At 38.8% G+C, this 20293-nt stretch overlaps 1 protein-coding gene across 4 annotated transcripts in view; it reads left to right on the top strand.

Annotated features, from left to right (window-relative positions):
- Positions 1–20293, top strand: part of ARPP21 (cAMP regulated phosphoprotein 21) — a 306084-nt gene that overhangs the window by 174141 nt on the left and 111650 nt on the right. For all 4 annotated transcript variants that reach the window (XM_063451958.1, XM_063451959.1, XM_063451961.1 and 1 more), the window contains one exon: positions 275–309. In XM_063451958.1, coding sequence (XP_063308028.1) covers positions 275–309 — 35 coding nt within the window. The remainder of the gene's footprint in view (positions 1–274; positions 310–20293) is intronic.

Genomic DNA, 20293 nt, shown 5'->3' with positions numbered 1-20293 from the left:
GCTGATGATTGATGATCTGATGCTCTGCGTCAGTAACCTAGTCCCACTCTGCAGGACTTAAAGCTCAGGAGAGCAGGAAGCAGAGAACAGACTGGGAATGGTGCTTGTCAGAGCCCAGGTAAGAAGGGATATTGTTCTAAATTGGTTTGACTGCTTACAATGAGGAAGTACCAGAGTACAGGCACCATAACCACAATAGCATTATATTTCAGTATAATATATTATCTGATTTAAATTATTGCATTTGTTTTAATATATATTCTTTATTTTTCAGTCAGGCTCCCAGGATAATCTCTTTATGGAAATCAGGTAAATGTTTGCATGTATTATTTATATTTAAACAAAAATGCGTTTAAAGAACTGTCACTGTCCAGATATTTTATCATTATGTTTACCCATTTCTATGTGAAAGGGACACTAAAGTCACTCAGATTACTTCATCTCGATGAAGTGGTCTGGGTGCAGTGGCCTTGTCCATTTAACTAGGCAATATAAAAAGTTTTTTTAGAAACTGCAATGTATATATTGCAGGGTAAAATACACATCAACTGGCTGTCAAACTGATACTGTAAAAGTCGGTCACATGACACAGAAGCTCATAGCAAAGCATTCAATGACTTTCTATGGAGAATTTTAGATGCTCATCGATGATGAGAATTGCATTGGCCATTGCCGTTGGTGAACATGTCTTCTCAGTGATTTTTGCAGTGCCAAGGTATCCTCAGTGCTGGAAAAAGGTTAAATAAAACGTTTATGTTATTAATTTTTATTACACAAATGGTATGGGAACCTGAATTCACTGGGGCACTATATAATTAGAAATACAGGTTTGTAATCCTAATGCTATAGTTTTCTTTTAATCAAATATGTACTGACAGTCATTGTTGCAAAGTCTGCCTTTTGAAATTATCAGTCAAAATAGAATATGAGAACAGAGAAGAGGAGAAATGAAACATTTCATTTTGTCCTGCTCATTTGCATTGTTTTCCCTGAATGTACCTTGTCTGAACTGGATGCAAAATAAAACAGAACATCTCAAGAAAAATAAAAGATTAACACAAGCTATACACTGCAGGTGACTTTCAAAGTTATACTCAATGGTGTATATTCCAGAGAAGTGACATAAGCAAGCAAAAACAAACCAACTAAAAAACAACAACTTTGTGACCATATTCTTTCCACTTTTATAAATACTAGAAGCTCATAGTTTGTGTAGTTTGTGCTATAGTTTTGTGAAATAAAATATTTAACTTCTTGCACAATATGGTCAATAGAGGGTATCGTTAACCATTAAACATTAAGAAGGGAACTTGGCAGCAGTGCTTTGCACCCCCTCTCTTACCATCTAGGCTTTGGGTTGAGCAGTAGTGGTATAGATATTGTCCCATATGATTTATTAAATGCTGATCAATATTTCTAGAATATTTCCAGAAACAACACACACACACACACATATATAAGTGTATCTGCATTACACTTTAAAACGAAATATCCTTTTTTTTCGGGGGGGGGGGGGGGGGGGAAGAACACAAAGAATGGGCAAAAAATAACTTTGCTGATGTAACTGATACCCCTCTAAGCAAGAAGTTAATGTCTGAATTGCTGTTTATACTTAAGTTTTTTTAGTTGGTTTGTTTGTTTAGTCAGTTTTTGCTTGCTTATGTTTTTAAAGAAGGATATCATTTGTATATCAAACTGAGTTCACCCATTCAAAGGCAGTCCAGAGGCAACATGCATGACCTCTGTATGATAAATCTACCCAGATGATAATTTCATCCATTTTTTGGTCTAGTCACTGATGTATTGAAAAAACATATATATTGTAAATATGTAGAGCCTCACTAAATCTAAAGCATAATCCAAACATGGACCCTTTGCTCAATGTGGCAACTATCAGCCACACCTCACTAAGGACACCTACCTGGACAGAAATTATTGTCTGTGGTTGCTGTATATGTTATGTTTAGAGCATATGCATATCATTTCAATTATGGACTGTAATGTTGTTGAGATCAGTTTGATATGGAAATTATTTAGTTTCTTATGTAATGGCAGAAGTGAGCTAAAACTTGCTTGTGACTCAAGTGTATAAGCCAGGCTTCCCCAAACTATTTCCGAACTATAGGTCCCCTTTTGTTCACCACCCTCTGTCCACCTCTCTTTGGCATAAAAAATAATTAAATACATAAATAAATAAATAAAATTAAAGTTCATGAATCATTGGGTAAAAACGACAGTACCACTGCACTCAGACTGCTTGAGATGACTTGCTCTGGGTACCTCTAGTGTCTGAATTAAGCCATTCTCTTCTAACTTAGTCCAGACTTTCTGTGGCTTTCATGCAATTTCATGAGAGATCTTTGGAAGGCAGGTGCTCTAAATAATTGCCTATTGAATTTAGCTCCATTGAGCTCCAAGTAACCATGAAGTAACAGGACCTAATGTTTGATCTACAGCCATTGTGAAGGGGTGTAACAAGGTTAGTTTGTAAAAATGCCAATATTTACTGAAATATGCACTTTTACTATAATGAAAAAAGAGGACACACTCTTTAGACTTAAAACACCTTAGCAAGCTGAAGTGCTTTAGGCATCTGAAGTTTCCCTTTAACACCGTCAAACATTCTATGCCATACTAGAAATAATGTTGTTTTCAGCCATTTGCACAGCATGGGGTATCCTGGCATTTTGGTGTGAACAAGGTTAGATCCATGAGAGACCCAGGTATCAATGAATAGTGGCAGCAGACTGATATATTAGCTGTATACAGACCTTTAAATAATTTTAAATCACAGGGGCTGAATGATCTTGCTCAGGCATGGTAATTCTGAGTCTGTCTCCAGTCTGAGGAAGACCCACAGGGTCTGAAAAGATCCAGAGTCTCCCTTCATGCCCCTTCGGACAACTTTAGAAGTGGCCCTGCACTGAACACTGTGCGATCAATAGGGACAGCATGCCACAGCTGCAAAATGAGAGTAAGATCTCCCTCTCCTGCTGCAATCGCCCAGTAGAGAGTGCACACATAACCCTGTACTGTGTGAGTTGCAAAATCCCTTTGTTAATGTCAGTACTGACATTAGGATTATGGATAGTGTTAGGTGTAGGGTTAGTGCAGGGTAGTGTATGTGTAAAGTAAGAGCTAAGGTTACATAATTACATAGTTATATAGGCTGAAAAGAGACATGTGTCAATCAAGTTCAGCATTCCTCACATCTGTTGATACAAAAGAAGGCACAAACCCTCAATTTAAAGCACTTCCAATTTTGCAACAAACTAGGAAAAACATTCCTTCTTGACCCCAGAATGGCAGTCAGATTTATACTTGGACCCCATAAATTAAAAATATATTCCTGAATATTGTGTTTTGCAAGTATGCATCCAGTTGCTGTTTAAAAATCTGTACAGACTCTGGTAAAACCACCTCATCAGGCAGAGAATTTCACATCCTTATTGTTATTACTGTAAAAAAATCCTTTCCTTTGCCTTAGACTAAAGCTCCTTTCTTCCAGTCGAAACGCATGACGTTGTATATATTCCTGTTTATGAATAGATTTTCAGGCAATGGTTTGTATTGGCCCCAAATATATTTGTATAATGCTATCATATCCCTTCTAAAGGCGCCATTTTTCTAAATGTAAAAAGGTTACATTTGTTAACCTTTTTTCATAACTAAAATGTTCTATTCCTTTTATTAATTTTGTAGATTGACTCTGCACTTTTTCAAGTGCCATAATATCCTTCTTTAGAACAGGTGTGTAAAATTGCATAGCATATTCAAGGTGTGGTCTTACCAGTGATTTATAAAGATCAATATTATATTCTCATCCTGGGAATTAATGCCCCCTTTTTACATGACAATACCTTACTGGCATTAACCACTGCTGATTGACATTGCACATTGTTGCCTAGTTTGTCTATAAGAATTCACATATCCTTTTTGTGTTGTTATCCCTAATTCACTACCACTTATAGTTGCAAGAAAAAGTATGTGAACCCTTTTGGAATGATATGGATTTCTCACAAATTGGTCATAAAATGTGATCTGATCATCATCTAAGACACAACAATAGACAATCACAGTCTGCTTAAACTAATAACACACAAAGAATGAAATGTTGCAATGTTTTTATTGAACACACTGTAACGGATCCACTGGCACCCCGACTGGGTACCTCCGTTGAAAGATGCTCCTAGCGCTTCCAGAGGACTCCAAGCACTCCACCAGACACCATAAGCACCGCAGGCTGCAGCTATCTCTCTTCAGAACGAAGCAGGAACAAGCTCTTACAAGAGCTCAGTGATTATAGCAAGGGAATATGCCTAGCATAGCAATCCCTTGTAGCAGATTCCCCCAATAAGAGACAGGACTCAAGTTGAGGGTAAAAATAGAACTCTCTGGCTGCTAGCTTGCAGCCCTTTTTATTAGGTGCTCCCATGAAGGGGAGGGGCACACACAGTAACGTACATTAACCAATCACACAATAGTTACATCCCACACATAGCCCTCCCCTCTACCTGTAAACTAATTATCTGTACACACAGGAAAATACAATTATCATAGGTAGGGAAAATACAGTTTTTACACAACATTCATAACTCCCAGATATACATCACATTCGCATAAAAATACATATTCACAATCAATCCATTCAGGGGAACAACATACTCAAAAATCATACGAATTGGAACAGGGGTTCAAAAGTTAGTACAAATGTGCATTTGACCTTCTGGAAGCATGGTTTTACAGGGCCCTCTATCCTGGAGACAATGGGGGGAAGTAATCCAATTATCCAGGACTAGAGGCAGACTCCATTAACCACATGGTTGCAAAACGACATAAAACACTTTAAAATACATAAAGTCCCATTTTACACATAACACACAGACATTTCACATATCCCCAGATAGCTCAGGTCTGAGTGCACATTATTAGGTGAATGGCACTCAGACCAACCGAATACAGTTTAATCGCCATGGAGCCAAAGTCTTTAATCACACGAATAGGCTCCATGGCATAGCTATCTGGGTTACCACAGCTCACACAGGGCAAGTACCAAATGACCCCGCTGTATTTAAAGGGCCAGAATGAGTGACATACACTCTGGTATGGCCGAATACTGTTTTTAAAGGGCCCAATCTCCCAGGGCCATAGTCCAAAGGCAGCAGGCGGGCAGCCAGGCTTCTCCAATGCAATGTGGCGAGATTGCTCTCGTCACACACACCATGTAAACATTCACAGTGCAGATGGAAAAAGTATGTGAACCCTTGGATTTAATAACTGGTTGAACCTCCTTTGGCAGAAATAACTTGAACCAAACGTTTCCTGTAGTTGCAGATCAGAAGTGCACAACGGTCAGGAGTAATTCTTGACCATTCCTCTTTACAGAACTGTTTCAGTTCAGCAATATTCTTGGGATGTCTGGTGTGAATCGCTTTGTTGAGGTCATGCCACAGCATCTCAATTGGGTTGAGGTCAGGACTCTGACTGGGCCACTTCAGAAGGCGTATTTTCTTCTGTTTAAGCCATTCTGTTGTTGATTTACTTCTATGCTTTGGGTCATTGTCCTGTTGCAACACCCATCTTCTGTTGAGCTTCAGCTGGTATACGGATGGCCTTAAGTTCTCCTGCAAAATGTCTTGATAAACTTGGGAATTCATTTTGCCTTTGATGATAGCAATCCGTCGAGGCCCTGACGCAGCAAAGCAGCCCCAAACCATGATGCCCCCACCACCATACTTAACAGTTGGGATGAGGTTTTGATGTTGGTGTTCTGTGCCTCTTTTTCGCCACACGTAGTGTTTTGTGTTTCTTCCAAACAACTCAACTTTGGTTTCATCTGTCCATAGCATATTTTGCCAGTACTGCTGTGGAACATCCAGGTGCTCTTGTGCAAACTGTAAACGTGCAGCAATGTTTTGTTTGGACAGCAGTGGCTTCCTCTTTGGTATCCTCCCATGAAATCCATTCTTGTTTAGTGTTTTACGTATTGTAGGTTCGCTAACAGGGATGTTAGCATTTGCCAGTGACTTTTGTAAGTCTTTAGCTGACACTCTAGGATTCTTCTTCACCTCATTGAGCAGTCTGCGCTGTGCTCTTGCAGTCATCTTTGCAGGACGGCCACTCCTAGGGAGAGTAGCAGCAGTGCTGAACTTTCTCCATTTATAGTCAATTTATCTTACCGCAGACTGATGAACAGCAAGGCTTTTGGAGATACTTTTATAACCCTTTCTAGCTTTATGCAAGTCGACAATTCTTAATCGTAGGTCTTCTGAGAGCTCTTTTGTGCGAGGCATCATTCACATCAGGCAATGCTTCTTGTGAAAAGCAAACCCAGAACTGGTGTGTGTTTTTCATAGGGCAGCTGTAACCAACACCTCCAATATCATCTCATTGATTGGACTCCAGTTGGCTGACATCTCACTCCAATTATTTCTTGGAGAAGTCATTAGTCTAGGGGTTCACATAATTTTTCCACCTGCACTGTGAATGTTTACATGGTGTGTTCAATAAAAACATGGCAACATTTCATTATTTGTGTGTTATTAGTTTAAGCAGACTGTGATTGTCTATTGTTGTGACTTAGATGATGATCAGATTACATTTTATGACCAATTTGTGCAAAAATCCATATCATTCCAAAGGGTTCACGTACTTTTTCTTGCAACTGTAGTGTGTAAGCTGCTCATGCATTATTTACCCAAATTTCATAACTTTGCATTTTTCTAAATTAAATATCATCTGCCAATCCCCCAGCCTATCTAAATCCCTCTGCAGCAAAGCAATATCCTGCTCACATTGTATTACTTTACAGAATTTAGTGTCATATGCAAACACTGAAACATGACTTTCAATGTTTATTTCCAGATCATTTATAAATATGTTAAATATGAGCGGTTCCAGAACAAAATCATGAGAGAAGCCACTTACCATTATTATTCAGCTTGAAAATTTACCATTAGTGACAACTCCTTGTACTCTATTTTTAAGCCAACATTCTACTTAAGAACAAGAATTTTCATCTAGACCAATTTATTTTAGTTAACATGAACCTATTGTGTTAAACCGTATCAAATGCCTTGGCAAAATCCAAGTAGATCACATCCAATCTATACTTCTACTTACTTTTTCATAGAATGCAATTAACTTAATTTGACGTGACCTATGTATCATAAAACCATGCTGATTTTTGCTAATAGCAATGTTTTTTTCAATTAATCCCTGAATATTGTCCCTTAATAACCTTTCAAATACTTGTCATGCCACAGAAGTTAATTCACAGGTCTATAATATCCTGGGAAGGATTTTTAACCCTTTTTGAATATAGGAACCACATCTGCATTCCTCCAATCTTCCAGTACAATTCCTGAAAGAAGAGAATCTTGAAAGATTAAAACCAGAGGTTCACTTTTTTCCCATACTTGGCTCATTAAAAAAAAGTGAAAGCGCACAAACAGTGGAATATTTTACCTTTAAAATCTTGTATAGGTCCTATTTTCAGCAACAGACAGTAACTGTGGACCCTATATATTGTATACAAGAAAACAACATAGTGTATACTGTTGAAACCTATTTACAATATGTGGAAAATAAAAAAGGTTCACTCACACTTTCCAGAGCCACATAAGTTAGGCTCTGGACTGTAAAGGTATTTCATCCACCAAGGGATACACTGGATCTGATCCTCCTCTTGCAATACGTTTTTCTTAGCAGGAACTCAGGAACCAGGTAAGGTGAAGTGTTAAAATAAACATTTATTTGGTATAAAATAATAAAAGCAGAAATTGCTGACACAGCAGCTAGCACAATGCGTTTCGACCCTCGAGGGTCTTTTTCAAGTGCAGTATATCCTCCCATATGCTGACCCACCTATATATGCCTCCAATTTACCATATTGGAGACAGGTGTAGCAGCAGGAAATGGTAATTGAATGTCCATATTTGGTCATTGCAGGAAGCATCTCACCACCACTAAGGTGGTGGTGCTTCCTGTTTTGACATACATAAATAAAGAGAGGGGAAAACAATGCTTCCTGTTTTGACATATATAAATAAAGAGGAAAAAAAATCCTGTTTTGAGATATATAAATAAAGAGAAACAAAAAAAAGGAAGGGAAGGGGGAAGAAAGAAAACACATGTTCATTTATATATTTATATGTTCATTTATATAATATGTGGGATTCCAAGATGGCGGTGACTTTACTTCCGGTGAGCATCTTCCGGGGTTCCAAAATGACTGCGCCTACTTCAGGTCAACTTGTTTTCCAAAATAGCCATGCGCCTACTTCCGGTCGGCGTATTTTCGTCACGTTCCTAAGTAGTTGGCTCCTCCTTTCTTCAGACTCCACCTCTCCATAAATATTAGTTCAAAGAACGGCAGTCTTTTATGCAATATATATCTGGCAATATGTATATCGTCCAGATCAAATGAATCTCCAATTAGATGCCAGATAGTCCACAGTATATGTTAATTTAACCATAAATGAGAGAATATAGTAAAAATGATTTAATTAAAAAGTCAATATATTAGCAGATACCTATTTTAATAAGAACTATATCCTTCGCCCAAACATATGAAGTAAATAATAAATACATACAAATATAAATACATAAAAAAATCATAAAATACAGTTCATTTCAAAATCAATGTTGAGCCCTCTAGGTCTTAAAGTGCACATTTCGAAGATCCATTTGATTTCTTGTAAACTTAATTTTTGGTTAAAATCCCCTCCTCTCCAATGCGTAGTAACTTTTTCTATAGCATGGAATTCCAGTTTTTTTGGATCGGAGTTGTGTTTTTCAAGGAAGTGTTTGGATACACTATGGTTAATAAAACACTTTTTTAATATTTCTTATGTGCTCACTTGTGGCAAACCTAGCCACTTCTGGACTCTATTTAACAAAGGTTGTCCGTAGGCTGACTGTATTACTATGTACCTTGTTCGTGTATGCATTATATTATGACCGTTCGCATGCTGGCAGCCGTACGCTACCAGCATGCAAACCTTTCGTTTGACGAAACACGGCTATCCGGGCCGTTCGCCAAACGAATGCGGGCTCCCCAGGTAGACCACACACTCACAGTCGTGTGGCACCAATTAACCGATTGCAACAATGTTGCAATCGGTAATTGAAGGCTCTCCTAGGTGGCCGTCGTTCGGCTACCGACCATGCGGCGGTCGGCCATCTTGGATCCTTTGTCTCTGCAGCGGTGTTCGGTCGTCGAGAGCATGGAACTGAAAACGGCTACTCAATGATCCGAACACCGCTGGACTTCCAGAGCGTTCGGGAGTTCCGCGTTCGCCACATTCTGTTCCCCATCGATGCTCGGTAGTTTCAAACCGAACTCGATGGTTAAGTGTATTTCATGCGGCGTTCGGTCAATTCAGCTGGGATTCTCCCAAAAGATGCGCTCAGACTCCAGCTATCTACCGAACGCTCGGTCACATTAATCTACCGAATGAAACTCAAAAAAACTTATTTTAATGTAGATTGTCAGTTCTGCTGCACGAGGGGATAATCCACTTAATCGTCCATTTTAGTGTGAGTATCCCTCTCGTGCAGCAAAGCCTGTTGGGATAATTATACTGCATGATGGGAGAAATCCCCTGAAATCACTGTATGGAAACCCCTTGCATGGGGAACTGCATAAATATGGAAGTCTGTGAATAAAGCCAGTTAGTTGACAACCAAACTGTGTTTCGTCCGGTTATTGGGAGGATTTGGAACTTGCCTTACTTTTCAGCGCTGACTGTGGATTTACCTGTGGAACCAGCGGAGATCGGGGATTTTAACATTGTGCTCCGCTACATCACTTATACGTATATTAAGTGCCCTAGTGGTTTTTCCTATATATTGTAATCCATATTTGCATATTAAAAGATATATCACTCCTTTTGACTGGCACGTGATGGGGGATTTTATCTTAAAAGATTTTCCAGTTACGTTTGATACAAAACTTTTTTTAGTTTTATTAGTGTAATCCGAGTTTTTGCATGCATTGCACATACCACAATGGTAAAAACCTTTCTGTATTTCTGCCCAATTTGTTAAAAAATTCTTTGGTTTTTCTTTATCAATATAGCTTTTTGTTAAGATCTGCTTAAAATTCTTTGCTCCCCTAAAAACAAACCTAGGTTTTGACCCTATATGCTTTACAATATCTTGGTCTTGTCTTAAAATATGCAAATGTTTCTTAATTATCCCCTTTAAAGAGTTGACATTGGTCGCATAATTTAAAATAAGAGGTATTTCATCATTTGTTCTAGATGTATTTTTCTCTTTATATTTTAAAGTTGGGACCTGTCTAAGTTTTGAACATAGTCAATATCTTTTAATAGGACTTTTTCAGAATATCCTTTTTCTTCAAATTGTTCTTTTCAAACATTTGCTTGATCAGTAAAAGATGTTAACTTTGAGCAGTTCCTGCGCATTCTTAAAAATTGACCTTTCGGTATATTTTCTAACCAAGGATGATAATGACAGCTATCCATTTGGATGTAGCTGTTCACGTCTACCTGTTTGAAATATGTTCTGGTCTCGATTGCATTGTTTAAAATCTAAATTTCTAAATCTAAAAAATTAATATTTGTTTTACAGCTCTCTTTAGTCAGCTTGATACTCCATGTATTAGAATTTAAAAAACTAAAAACATTTCAAAAAGTTCTATTAGTCCTCTCCAAATTAAAAAGATGTCATCAATATACCTCTTATAGAGGACCAAGTTCGTGCCGTATTCATGGTTATTATATATAAAGTGCTTTTCCCAAAAGGCCATAAAAAGGTTAGCGTAGCTTGGCGCGAACTTGGTCCCCCGGAAGATGCTCACCGGAAGTAAAGTCACCGCCATCTTAGAATCCCACATTATATAAATGAACATATATATGAACACATATAAATGAACATGTGTTTTCTTTCTTCCCCTCTTCCCTTCCCTTTTTTTTTCCTCTTTATTTATATATGTAAAAACAGGAAGCCTTTTTTTTTCCTCTTTATTTATATATGTCAAAACAGGAAGCCTTTTTCCCCCCCTCTCTTTATTTATGTATGTCAAAACAGGAAGCACCACCATCTTAGTGGTGGTGAGATGCTTCCTGCAATGACCAAATATGGACATTCAATTACCATTTCCTGCTGCTACACCTGTCTCCAATATGGTAAATTGGAGGCATATATATGTGGGTCAGCATATGGGAGGATATACTGCACTTGAAAAAGACCCTGGAGGGTCGAAACGCATTGTGCTAGCTGCTGTGTCAGCAATTTCTGCTTTTATTATGTTATACCAAATAAATGTTTATTTTAACACTTCACCTTACCTGGTTCCTGAGTTCCTGCTAAGAAAAACTTATTGCAAACATCTAAGAGGAGGATCAGATCCAGTGTATCCCTTGGTGGATGAAATACCTTTACAGTCCAGAGCCTAACTTAAGTGGCTCTGGAAAGTGTGAGTGAACCTTTTTTATTTTCCACATATTGTAAATAGGTTTCAACAGTATACACTATGTTGTTTTCTTGTATATAATATATAGGGTCCACAGTTAGTCTGTTGCTGAAAATAGGACCTATACAAGATTTTAAAGGTAAAATATTCCACTGTCTGTGCGCTTTCACCTTTTTTTTTCTGTTCACTCTATCTCTCATTTGGTGTAATAAGTGACTGTACACCGAGGTGTTTTTAAGCTGCACCAGTTGTAATATTTTGTGTATAGCGCTCTTTTCCCTTCTATTGTGTATTTCTTCATTTAACAATCAAGACTGATATTTGAATCTATTTTGAGATCTTGATCTCTAGTTGCACTTGAAGTGTAAAAATTTGTTTAACCAGAACTGTGAAGAAATGTAGTGCTCTTTCTATTTCTTCCCATGTTTAATTTGTTTCACATTTAAAACTAAATTGTAATCCTAGATGTGGATCCCTTACTCAGTCTGCCCAGAGAGGTATCAGCCCCAGCCATACTTGACCAAAGAGGTCCACCAAGGCTGCAGGATCATCTTTAATGATCTGCTCTTTGCAAGTTAATATTATGATATTGCACTTACCTGCAATGTATTTTCTTTGTTTTTAAATAATTAATATGAATTGTAAATCACTCCGGGCACCAAAACAACTTCATCTCACTGAAGCAGTTATTGTGTCTGGAGTCAAACTGTACAACTGTTATGTGTCTAGAGTTAAGTTGTACAACATTTTAAACCTAAAGTGCTTTTGACGTTGCTGAATCTCCATGGGCTCTAGTGATACACTAAAATGTAAAATGCTTAAAAAAAAAGTAAAATGCTTAAAAAAAAAAAGCAAAATAAAATGAGATAAAATTTGAATGGTGCCCAAGAGCACCACTTTAAAATATCACCTAACTAAAAAAGTTGCAATAGAAATATTTTCCTTGCAAGATGTTTAATAATTTATGCATGGAAAAGAAATGCCTAGGAAATACAATTGCATGTTATTACAGATTTCTGCCCACAGCAATTTTATAAATTACACCTAGGTAACAAGTATAGAATTCTATAATTGGAATATACAATTGTTTAGACCCACCAAATCCACTTAGTTATAATGCTTTTTATAAAACATACTACAAACTACAAACAGGAAGTTTTCAAGTGTCAAAACTAAATTACATTTAAAAGCCTGGGAGAGATTTAAAAATCAGCTTAGTCCCCTAGCCACTCAAAATCTTTAGGCACTAACTTACCTAAATGCAACTGCCTGCTAACTATAATTTAAAACAAAAAGTAAAATAAATAAATCATACAAGTCATAATAGCAATGCATTGTGTTAGTCTGATTTTATTTATTGGGCAAACGAAACATTAACAGACAGTAGTCACTAAAAGCAAGAGTAGGGAGGTTACACTCCACCTAGAGGTATCTGTAGGCAAATATAGCTCACCTGTACGCCTGTACAGTGTGTGTGTGTGTGTGTGTGTATATATATATATATATATATATATATATACATTTTACCTTTGCTTTTTGCCCCTGTCCTCCTTTGCCTTAACATTGGATATTTCTAAACTCAGGAAATTTAGAAACTATGTAGCACAGGCATTCTTTGGTGGTTGTAGATTATGGGGATCAAAGTTAGAAAAAGTGTATTATTTAAAAAAAAAAAAAAAATTCATCATATTTTATAATTTTTTATAGTAAATTATATGATATGATGAAAATAAGGGTATCTTTAGAAAGACCATTTAATGGCGAGAATAACGGTATATAATATGTGTGGGTACAGTAAATGAGTAACAGGAAAATTACAGCTAAACATAAACACCGCAGAACTGTAAAAACAGCCCTGGTCCTTAACGGAAAGAAAATAAAAAAAAACAGTCTGGTCACTAAAGGGTTAAAGGATGTTTTTGTGTTTTGTTTTTTCCTTTTTATACCTGTTTCTCCTTGGTATGTAGGTGCATCCTCTGCTTTACGGTGCACTGTATACCTTTAACCCCTTAAGGACCAAACTTCTGGAATAAAAGGGAATCATGACATGTCACACATGTCATTTGTCCTTAAGGGGTTAAAAGTAGTGGGCTAATTCCTCACCCATAAATATTTGTAGGCTAATATAGTTTACCTTTGCATTAGCTATAATTTAGATTTTACTTTTGCTCTTTGTTCCTGTTTCGCTTTGCCTCTAGGCATTTTCCACCTGTTTCTCTCTGGTTTGTAGGTACACGCTCTGCTTTATGATGCACTGTGGTAGCCATAGGAACTTGTTTAGGAAGCAATTCATCTTTATGCCTTTAAGAGTAGTGGGATTAATATCAACCTATAGGGTTTTGTAGGCTAACATAGCTTACCTTGACAATAGCTATTCTCTCCCCATAGGTATCTGTAGGTAGTACATGAAGTAGCCATCATATCCAACCAAGATAAGTGGTGTTATTCTCCACCCAAGGGTACTTGTAAGTTAATATAGGTTAATATAGTTTTATTTTGCATTACTTGTTAATATACAGCTATATAGGCTTGTATGTGCATCCTCTGCCCTTGGTGCACCAAGGTATTGCCCAGTATACCCTCAAGAGTAGTGCAATTATTCCCCACCCATTGGTATCTGTAGGTGAATATAGCTTACCTTTGTATTAGATATTAATGTACAGTACAAATTGATTTTATCCTTCTTTAGTTCAGTGAGTGGTTAGAAGGGTGAACCAATATGCATATATGTAGATAATCCTATATGTCTATTTGTTTTATTTTTTGTTTAATATACGTTTAATAAAGTTATTTTCAATTTTCTGTTTATTCTAGGTTTATCCACTTTAAAAGCTTAACTTATACTATTAGATTTGATTTATATTATATTTATGAAAGCACCAGCATATACTGCAGAACGGTACAATATGCAAATAAAACATTTAAGTAATTGAGTCTAAACTAGATATATGGCAGTAATAGGTATTATGCTAACACATGTTTATATTTTTAGAAACACAGCTCTGTGTGTTATTTCTCTGTATTTTACTTAGCTCTACCTGTTGTATGGTTATTTCTGTATTGTAATCAGCGCCCTGTATTTTATACATATGTTTATGTTGTGCCCAGTTTGTTTTATTGTATGATCATATCTGTGCTATGCTAAGCTCTCTGTATTGTACGAAAATCTCTGTACTGTATAGTAAGGAGTAACATTATGTGGGGGTGGGGGTGGGGGGATGGGAGTCTTATGCCATACCATCTTAAAACTTCATTAGCTGCCACTGCCATATACTTTTAGTACACATGCCTGTTACTCTTCCCTTTAGATACAGTAGACTATTAGTGATGTAGCGAACATAACATTTTCCAAACGCGAACTTCCGCAAATGTTCGCGAACGGGCGAACCGGGCGAACCGCCATAGACTTCAATAGGCAGGCGAATTTTAAAACCCACAGGGACTCTTTCTGGCCACAATAGTGATGGAAAAGTTGTTTCAAGGGGACTAACACCTGGACTGTGGCATGCCTGAGGGGGATCCATGGCAAAACTCCCATGGAAAATTACAGAGTTGATGCATAAATCACCTAACATTCCTAAATTGTTTGGAATAACGTGCTTTAAAACATCAGGTATGATGTTGTATCGATCAGGTAGTGTAAGGGTTATGCCCGCTTCACAGTGACAGACCAAACTCCCCGTTTAACGCACCGCAAACAGTCCATTTACACAACCGCAAACTCCCCATTTGCACAAGGTTGGATACAAAGCTAGCCATGTCCTGTTCCTTGTCCTCATTGATGTCATTGAAGGGCTCTTCCTCCACCCAGCCAGGTACAACACCAAGGGTCCCCGAAAGGTGACAACAAGCCCCCTGTATTTTTTTTTTTTAAAATGTACACTACTGTTACACCAGATATGAGTTGCACTGGTGTGACACTGTGCCCTGGCAGGCCCTGAAACGCACACGTGTGAAGGAAGCTGACTGCTATTATTTCACAGTCAAATTTCTAGATTTTTTTTTAATGTACACTACTGTTACACCAGTGATTGGCCCACGTCATGCCTACGCCCCCAAAACGTTCGTGTGTGGGGGTGCTGGAATGACGTGGGCCAATGGGAGCCTGAATCAACTTTTGGCTCCCACTGCCCCTTTAAGAGCGAGCTCATGACTCGAGCCGTGCTCCTAGTGCCAGGCGGGCCACGTGACCGATCACTGCGGTCAGTGCACGCGGCTAAGTCAGAAGAGGATCGTGTGGAGGCAGGAGTGATGGAGGCAGGCAGGAGTGTGGAGGCAGGAGTGATCCAGCCACTCGCGGCTCAAGCTTAGGAGCCAGGCCGGTCCCAGGATAAGGTAAATACAGCCACAACCACTTATCCCAATCACACACCTTTCCTAACGTCCTATCCCATTAAAAGCATATTACCGCGTATTTAATAAAACAGACCCCCTACTTCATCCAGGTTACCAATCGATGGTTCGATATTCTGAGCCCTCTCTGATTTACTGTACACGACTATTCGATATTCCCACAAATTTTATATAGCATTTTATGTTTGTTTGAGACCACCTTAAAAATATTGAATATCGCTAAAAATCCTGATCACTATATACTTTCTCTACAAACCTCTAAAACGAACCAAACTACTCATCCATCCGCTATACCACTTTATCCTACCTAGAACTAGTGCCCAGTTAAAATACTTGACTCTTAATTACCCACACTCAGTCATGCCACACACATTTCACCACTACTCTCACTGAATCCCTCTGACTACAGCTAAATTCATCTTCTACATCAGAACACTACTCCTAAGATTGGGTTGTATCCATGTCTCAGGTCTTTCATTTAGAATAGGGGCAGCTTTGGTCTCCTTCAACACTGACACTCCAGTGCATATTATTAAAAGATTGGGCAGATGGAAATCCTCAGTCTACAACCGATATATTCCTCATCCCGAGAAAGAAATGAGGAAAGCTTTTAAAAGTTTGGCTTTGTAAATTTGATGCAATAAGTGTGTTTTTCTTTAATACCTTTTCACCCTCTTTGCATGAACCCAATTTACATATATTACTAATATGTTTCTGAACATATATATTATATTATTCACTCACTCACTCACTCTCTGGGCCAGCCTGAGACATCATGCTGCCTAGGTCCAACGATAAATGACTATGGGGGATAATGTATAATAAACACAGGTTACTGGCTATGGGAGGGATAATGTATAATAAGCACAGGTTACTGGCTATGGGGGGATAATGTATAATAAACACAGGTTACTGGCTATCGGAGGATAATGTATAATAAACACAGGTTACTGGCTATCGGAGGATAATGTATAATAAACACAGGTTACTGGCTATGGGGGGATAATGTATAATAAACACAGGTTACTGGCTATGGGGGGATAATGTATAACAAACACAGGTTACTGGCTATGGGAGGGATAATGTATAATAAACACAGGTTACTGGCTATGGGAGGGATAATGTATAATAAACACAGGTTACTGGCTATGGGGGGATAATGTATAATAAACACAGGTTACTGGCTATGGGAGGGATAATGTATAATAAACACAGGTTACTGGCTATGGGAGGGATAATGTATAATAAACACAAGTTACTTGCTATGGGGGGATAATGTATAATAAACACAGGTTACTGGCTATGGAGGGATAATGTATAATAAACACAGGTTACTGGCTATGGGAGGATAATGTATAATAAACACAGGTTACTGGCTATGGGGGGGATAATGTATAATAAACACAGGTTACTGGTTGTGGGGGGATAATGTATAATAAACACAGGTTACTGGTTGTGGTGGGATAATGTATAATAAACACAGGTTACTGGCTATGGGGGGATAATGTATAATAAACGCAGGTTACTGGCTATGGGGGGATAATGTATAATAAACACAGGTTACTGGCTATGGGGGGATAATGTATAACAAACACAGGTTACTGGCTATGGGGGGATAATGTATAATAAACACAGGTTACTGGCTATGGGGGATAATGTATAATAAACACAGGTTACTGGCTATGGGGGATAATGTATAATAAACACAGGTTACTGGCTATGGAGGATAATGTATAATAAACACAAACACAAAAAAAAATGAATGCAGCTTCAGAATTAATCTAAATTGTATGCTGTCTAGGAGGTGGGAGGGTCTGGGAGGGAGGGTCTGCTGCTGATTGGCTGGAATGTTTCCGCTGACTGTGAGGTACAGGTTCAAAGTTTACTCAATGATGACGAATAGGGGGCGGACCGAACATCACATATGTTCGCCATCCGTGGCGAACACGAACAAGCTATGTTCGCCAGGAAGTATTCGTCAGCAAACCGTTCGGGACATCACTATAGACTATAATTAGACTCCATTAGACTTATATATGATGTTTTATCTCTCAGCACACAGTTTGTACAGGGTTAAAGCAGCAGGATATTGATAGACTCCAACCATTTTAGCTACTCCTGATTCATAATTAGCTCACAGTACACAGTGTATACAGGGCTAAAACAGCATGATATTAATATACTCCTTATTACCTTCACAATATAATTAATCTGCAGTGGGTATATGGTTAACGGATTTAAAAAGACTGTAATCAGAATCAATTAAATCCTCAGAGTTACAGCCTCGGTCCTGCATTTTGAAGCTTCACAACTTTCAACTAGCCACAACATGAGTGTCTCAGTTCTCGGATGTAGAATGATTGAGCTCTTTAAATAAGGTGGGCATGTGCACTACGAGTGATTAAAACTATTAGTGACAGTCAGCACAGTGCTCTGTGTCAGAAATGCCCTCTATCCTTGTCACTCTTGGACTTCCCTGGCTTTATATATCTTAATTATATTTGAGTAAATGTCCTTGCTTAGTCATCACTCAGTCAGTCACTGGGGCTATTGGCAGAGGAAACATATTATATTATATACTTACATTTGGCAGGAGCCAGGAGCTGCTGCTGTGCTCTCTCTGTTATTTTCAAGATTACTTTTTGATTCTCTCTCTTGTGGGCACTGTGACCCCACCCCTTGGTACTATGAGCTAATGATGACCAGAGAGGCCAATAATATGCCTTCACTCATGGGCAGCTGGCTTTGCTGCCCGAATAGCAACTCAATGGAAAATTCCTGAAAGTCTGTTTTAAAGGACATTAGGTATATGCAAAAACTGCTGAAACAAGAAAACTATCACACCAGACCCATTTTTTTGACATGCCTAGATGCTCTCAAGTAACTTCTCCAAACACCTTCCAATGAAGGGCAGGAGCCATGCAGAACTGAAACCTATTACAGAATTAAAGAGACACTTTCTTTACCATTATTTTTTGGTGTAGCCCCCTCCTCTCCAGATAAAGAATTTCATTGTTTCTAAACAACTACAAATATCCCCCCGCCCCCAAATAAATACTGGTGGGATGCTGCCCCAAGTGACCCTATGGATGAGCCTCCACTGATATACAGTAAAATAAACTCTATTAAATATTGTAGAAAAGAGAAAATTAAGCTCATTGTATGCAACTGGAAGGTAAAATACTGATAAAGTTGGGTGGGTGGAGCCTAAAAATCAATTAAACCCAACTTACAGCCCTGCAACGGGTACCAGCGTAGATCCCCAATTATGGGCAGAAAAACCAAGCGGAAAAAGCCCAACAAACCCCGTCTGGAAATGAATATCGGCAACATGCTACGCCAGGTACACGGAGTAGCTGGTCCAAAGATGGCTGACTATCTCGGTGAATTCCTCATGGGGAGATCTGCTGGATGAGGTGCTGGTAACCTTACCTGTACTGGCACCAAACCCTCAGATTCCACAGAGTACAGATTCACAGCCTGTCATGATGGGGGCACTGTGGGAACCACTCTCCAATCTGCAAAAGACCATTCAGGCCGACGTGGCCTCCCTCCGCACAGACCTCACTGGCCTCGTGGGCAGACTGTGCACCCTAGAAACCTCTTCCGAGGGTCAAGCATGGAGAATAACTGCTCTGGAAACTGTGGTGCAGAACCTGCAACAACAGCAAGCACTGTCTGAACAGAGATTTGTAAATCTAGAAAATATGAGGCTAAGAAAGAACCTCAAGCTAAGGGGCATCCCAGAGGACATAGCGGCGGCTGAATTCCCACACCTGTTAAAACGCTTACTGGTCGTGCTAATAACACCTAAACATGCCAAAAATGTCATCCTAGACTGAGTTTTCCACATCCCCAAGCCTAAGAATGTTCCTGCTACAGCCCCACGAGATTTGATTTTACGCTTCCAAAACATGAAGGATAAATCATCTGTACTGGCTGCTCTTAAAGGGGCATGCATTTGAGGCATGGCCATCTTGTTCTATGCAGATATCTCTGGCAGTACAATGATATGTAGAAGATAGCTGCAACCATTTACCTCCCTACTCCGAGAGCATGATATTCGATACAGCTGGAGGTCACCACTCATCCTTCTGATCACACATGGAGGCTCCACTTACACAACTCAAGATATGTCAGGAGTGCAAGCCATCCTGGAGCCCCTCAGCATCCCACAAGATTCTCTGCGATCAAAGAAGACCACGGCTGCAACCCACAGATGGCACCCAAAGAACATCACTCCATTAATACCTCAACGGGTTGAAGCAGACGCCTACGCAACCGCAACTACCTGAAGGCTCTCACGGTATGGTCCATATTGCACATCTACAAAATCAGTACTGTGCATAGCTCACAATAAGCCAACTGTACTCCATATATTTAATGGAGATGGCCTTAATATCAAATCCTTCCTGCCTTAAACAGCAATGCACCCTAGCCGTAAAACATTTCAGTGGCATTTAAGGCGTTAAAATTCAGGGACAACTGGCCCCCCATGCT

This window comes from Pelobates fuscus, chromosome 4 (genome assembly GCF_036172605.1).
Source record: "Pelobates fuscus isolate aPelFus1 chromosome 4, aPelFus1.pri, whole genome shotgun sequence".
In the NCBI taxonomy this organism is placed as follows: domain Eukaryota; kingdom Metazoa; phylum Chordata; class Amphibia; order Anura; family Pelobatidae; genus Pelobates; species Pelobates fuscus.
The sequence above is the reverse complement of the archived record's forward strand: the minus strand, read 5'-3'. Positions and strand labels throughout refer to the sequence as shown.